At 37.3% G+C, this 5,180-nt stretch overlaps 1 protein-coding gene across 1 annotated transcript; it reads right to left on the minus strand.

The window, feature by feature from the left end:
- Window positions 1-1,597: 1,597 nt before the first annotated feature.
- Vom1r36 (vomeronasal 1 receptor 36) lies at window positions 1,598-2,770 on the minus strand. Its single transcript, NM_001008913.2, has one exon. It carries the CDS (start codon window positions 2,753-2,755, stop codon window positions 1,844-1,846), a length of 912 nt encoding a protein of 303 aa, NP_001008913.1. The 5' UTR covers window positions 2,756-2,770; the 3' UTR covers window positions 1,598-1,843.
- Window positions 2,771-5,180: the final 2,410 nt, after the last annotated feature.

The raw sequence follows: 5,180 nt of genomic DNA on the forward strand, positions 1-5,180 counted from the left end.
GTGTGTGTGTGTGTTTGTCTGTGTATTCACATTCAGCCCAATCAGTCTGTATAATGTCATTTGAATGAATGTTTTTGGACCATTTGGTATTGGATAATCAATTGATGTGCTCATCATTATGGTAGAACATTTCTCCTCCTCTCAGCTTTCTTTAGTTGCCTGTAGTTCTTTATGTATGGTGGAGGCCTTGTGGGTTCCTGTACCCATGTTAACAAGTCTGCAGATAATTTTCATCAACTTACTTTGCTGGAGCAGTTCTGAAGGACAGCAGAGGAGTGGTGGAGGAGAAAGAAAGGGTGCAAGTTTTTAAATAGCCTTTGAAAGTTTGTTGTCAGAGCCATATTTCTATGATTTTCAAGGTATATATTTTCATAATTCTTTTTATGCAAAAATTGGAAAAATTATCATAATAATCATAGAACGTCCAGTGATACCTGTCTTAAACAAAACCTTTGATTATGGGTCACATTCTCCACCATAATAAACTTCTAAGTTTTCACCAGGCAATACATATTCATCAAGTTGACCAACAAAGAAATTTGTTAAGACCAGAGCACAGATCCACCTAAAAGTATTGTTAATCATCAGAAATTTCCAGGTAATTTTTCTCAGAGAAAGCAGAGTTTGCTAGTGTGTGTGTGTGTGTATGTGTGTGTGTGTTTGTGTGGTTGTTGTTGTTGTTAAACATCAAGGAAATTTCCCATTTTAAAATAAGTAATTTTAAAAATAGTTTTGTGTATATTTTTCAATGGGATGACATTTCCCATGGTAGAAAAGAAAAGGAAATGCCTGATCCAATAAAGAACATTACTGAAACCTTGTGGCTGTCAGGGATTTTCTGCAATGTCTGGAAAACATCAACTTGAGTTCTGGTTTAAGAATTCTGAAAACTATCCTAGTGCTATTTGGGGGGCGGGCAGTACTTAACTGTTTTTTTGTTCAAAACAGTTTTGAAGTTTATGCCACCCCAGGGGTAGACGTTCATTGTTCAGGCACAGGTGTAGGATCTTCATCAAACACTGTGGAGTGCCCCGGACAGCAAGTGTCAGTTGTCTTTTTTATGTATCAGAATCCAAAGTGACAGTGTAAATCAAAAGCAAAAGAAGAAAGAATGGAATGCTAGCCCTCATAGTGAGGAGGCTTAGGACCTTTGGGCTGTTGCCAAAGGCCAGACATGCACTCAAACTTCCCGGCTCAAAGCAGAGGTCCCGTAGAATCCACATTGTACTCATAGAATCCAAATTGTACACATAGAATCCATTATTTGACCACGCTCTGCTTCTGTCCTCAGGGTACTCAGACACCATTGTACATTGGGCTGGCTAGGAAGAAAAGAACCTTATCCAGGTGGGAAGCATAGGAAGATCTCAGCTAGTGTGATCTGGGCAGGAAGAGCCTTCTCCTTTGGATATAGTTTTCAGTGTAACAGCCCTTTTTACTGGGAGTGAAAAAAAGGCTACATAAACCTAGAAGTTTCAAGAGGGGTTTGGGATGAGTGAAAGAATATGCAATTTCGGTCTAGAAAATATAAACTCTCAAATGTGACCACTGTTATCAGGATGGTGTGAGCTGCTCTGGTTTCAGCATAAGTGGCAGAGACTGTGACACTGGCAATGCTTCCTTTCCATGAAGCAGAATTTCATGTGCTAGATGTATATGGGCTTTTAGGAGACAGAAAGTTTAACCTGAAACCTGGCATTGAGGCTAAATATCTACCTCAAATATGGCAGAGGAGGGACCTATACAGTCTATGTGTGCCAGGTAGTACTGACCCAAATCAAGAAAAGAATTCTTCAGATCTCAGGATAAGATTATGGATCAATCACTCTTGCTCTAGCCTGGCTCATCTAGTCACATGGTTTAGTGGTTGCACAGTGAAGAAAAGAGAACAATGATCCTTAGGACCTCTAAAGATCAATATTAAGGGATAAATGGTAGGGAAGCTTACAGCTAAAACTTCTTTGACATGCCCTAACCAGAGACAAGTGTTCACAAAAGAAATGCGAAAGAAGGTACAAATGCAGTCTAGAAAATAAAAGCTTACAAATGTGACCACCACCATGAGGATGGTGTGGCATGCTCTGATCTCAGCATATCCTCTGTGGTCCTGAATGGGTGTGTGAATGTGCTGCAGTCTCTGGTGGTGTTTTCTCAGGAGAAGTACCATGGAGACACTGGTCCAGAGCATGATACTGATGAAGATGATGTCGTGAGCAAACCGCAAGAAGTTCATGCCTACACTGAAATCAGAGATGGAGCAGACCCACTTAACTTTAACATCAATGCCATTGTTTGGTTTTTGTGAACCACTGATTTTCATTGGAATGTAAGCATTATTTAAGATGCTGAACAACCAACAACTATAACAAGAATAGCTAACAACCTTGGTTGCTCTTCCTCTAAGCAAGACCCTACCCCAGTTACCAGAAACAAGAGTGACAAACTGATAAGTACTCAGGGCACAGGTGAAGCACATATTTGAACTTCGAGCCACCAAGTACAGGAAGTACCCACATTTACAACTGAGGTCAGTTAGGGTCCTTTTTAAAACCCCAACTGTCATGTTGTTTGTAAAGAATAAGAGGAGGATAATGAAGACATTTGCTATGGCCAAGTTTGTTTGAATGATTTGAATGGGCCTCATCTGAGAGTCAGTCACAATTGGAGAGAAATTATGGATAAACAGAAGGGCATTGGCCACTGTCCCTGGCCCAACCTGACAAAGAACAAGGATCTGAAGAGCCACTTTCTCCATAGTTTTCAGGGCTTTATTCTGTTCAACATAGAGATGGCTTTATTGGACAATAGAAAAATGATCAGTGTGGATTGTACTGTCTTTAAGAATTTTCCCAATTGTTTAATTTGTATTTACTTTATCACAATACAGGAGCTTTGTCTGGAAACCCTGAATGGACATTGATCCAGAATACTAACTTTACACTTACTGTACTTTCCCTTCCCTCATTTTGGAACTGTGTGAGTGATGCAGCTATATCTTTGCTGGTCAACAGCATGACACACATTATAACACATTATGGGCTCTGCATATTTATACATAAGCATTAATAAAAATAGTGCATATTTTGCTTCTTTATAATTCAACATCTTTTCTCATTTTATAACAATTTCTTAAAAAACAAATTCATTGTTGGAGGGATGGTTATGGATCCACACAGTTTTGTGGCACTCCATTCATATATTTCTAGTCTTATATCCAAGCAAAAGAGCCATGTACACAAAATAAAATAAGTGTATCTTTACAAAATGTAATTTGACTTGGAGAATTGGCTCCATAGTTAAGAGCACTGGTTGATCTTCCAGAGGTCCCCAATTCAACTTTCTTACCCACATTGCAGCTCACACTGGTCTGTAACTCCAAATCTACTATATTCATAGCCATAAATGCAGGGAAATCCCTAATGCACAAAAATAAAAGTAAATAAATATTTAAAATTATAACACAAATTTAAAATTTATACTTAATAAAAGAATGTGATTTAGGTATGTCCACAAAATATTTCAGATAGATTTGATATTTTTACAGTACTCATCATAGTTACAGAATACAAAATACTTAGTAAAAAGTTACCCATGATCTCTTCACATGGAAGAAACTCTGTTACACATATGCACATCAGCTATGTTGACAAAAATATCTAAGGGACCCAAGCAAATCATTGATTCATAACTTTCTGAACTTTATTCACTCTTCTAAATAATCAGATACTTCAAATATCTGTTATCCATCTCCAAATTTGGGTCCTATGATATAATTTTAATACTTTACCCATTAAAGTCTGTGCAAACACACATTATCTGAAAATTTTTGAAAGTTGTTTTAGTCTGCAACATACTTGGTTTATTTTCTTTTCCATAGGAACAATAAGCTTTCACCCAACAGCTAAAATTCTCTCTCCTCACATATAGTCTTCACATTAAAGAAAGCTGTCAAATGAGTTCTAAACCACGAAATCCACAGTTCTTAGACCGATAAAATCATGGACATAATGATGTAAACCATGGAGACAAAACTGAAATGTTCTTTTCTGATGGAATATTGGATGGTAGAAAAAGATAATTTTAAGCAGAAATATAAAGTTACAAGAATTTCTCATACCAGAGCCAGGATGGTTCTTCTCACTGGAATGATGGCTAGCTCCTGAAGAGTTTACTGCAGAAACACATCCCTGATATTGTCTTCATCTGACGACTTTCTCTGGGTATCTACATTCTCAGGCATATTTAATGTGAATTTTTATGTAGATCACTGAATGAGCCCACATGTCAGACTTCTGAAAAGGTCATTGTCTACTTCTAGGGAAAAATTATTCCCAGAGCAAATCACCATTTGACTTTCTGGTAATTAATAATAGTACATAGGATTTTGCTGGATTTTAATGAGTATCTGCAGAGAAGGTAGAAGTTTTCTGTGTTTCCTTTGAGCAAATCTAAGTTCTGAATTGGTGTTGTCATCAGGTGTGGAAATGTTCACTCCATGGGAGATTAGGATATTTGTTAACTGTATTCCAGGGAGTGCATTACACCATATGCTTTCACTCTTGCAAAATCTTGTAAACATCAAGTTCTTCCAGAGAAACCATTATCATGTCATTTGGATTCTTGTATTTTCCTATTTTGGGGCGAGGACATTTTAGTTTGACAAATCAAACAACTGAAACCCCTGTTTCTACCATGAGTCCTGGTGTCAATCCAAAATACATTTGTTTTGATGCAGACCTTGACTCATTTACTGAGACCTCCATCAAGCCATTAGCAAAATAAACTGTTATTTTCTAAAAAATGTTATATGTATAGAATCAGTTTCTTATATACATGTATTAAGCAGTCATTATTCAATATAAAGAATCACTTGTGTTCACTGTGGATGTGTTCACAATAGGCATAAAATTGAAAGCTTAAATGGCCCACCAGGTGATGAATGGATGATGATAATGTGGTACTTTTTTAGTATGTGATATTATTTATCTGTTAACCTAAATCAGACTATGAAATTTGTAGGTATATAGATAGCTGAGAAGAAATCATTCTGCAGGACTGGAGAGATGGCTCAGTGGCTAAGAACATTGACTGTTCTTCCAGAGATCCTGAGTTCAAATCCCAGCAACCACATGGTGGCTCACAACCATCTGTAACGAGATCTGATGTCCTCTTAAGACAGC

The sequence above is a fragment of the Rattus norvegicus genome, chromosome 1 (assembly GCF_036323735.1).
Source record: "Rattus norvegicus strain BN/NHsdMcwi chromosome 1, GRCr8, whole genome shotgun sequence".
In the NCBI taxonomy this organism is placed as follows: Eukaryota; Metazoa; Chordata; class Mammalia; order Rodentia; family Muridae; genus Rattus; species Rattus norvegicus.

Excerpts from the sequence above, each read along its gene's own strand:
- Vom1r36 (NM_001008913.2), bottom strand. The coding sequence starts at position 2,755 with ATGGAGAAAGTGGCTCTTCAGATCCTTGTTCTTTGTCAGGTTGGGCCA.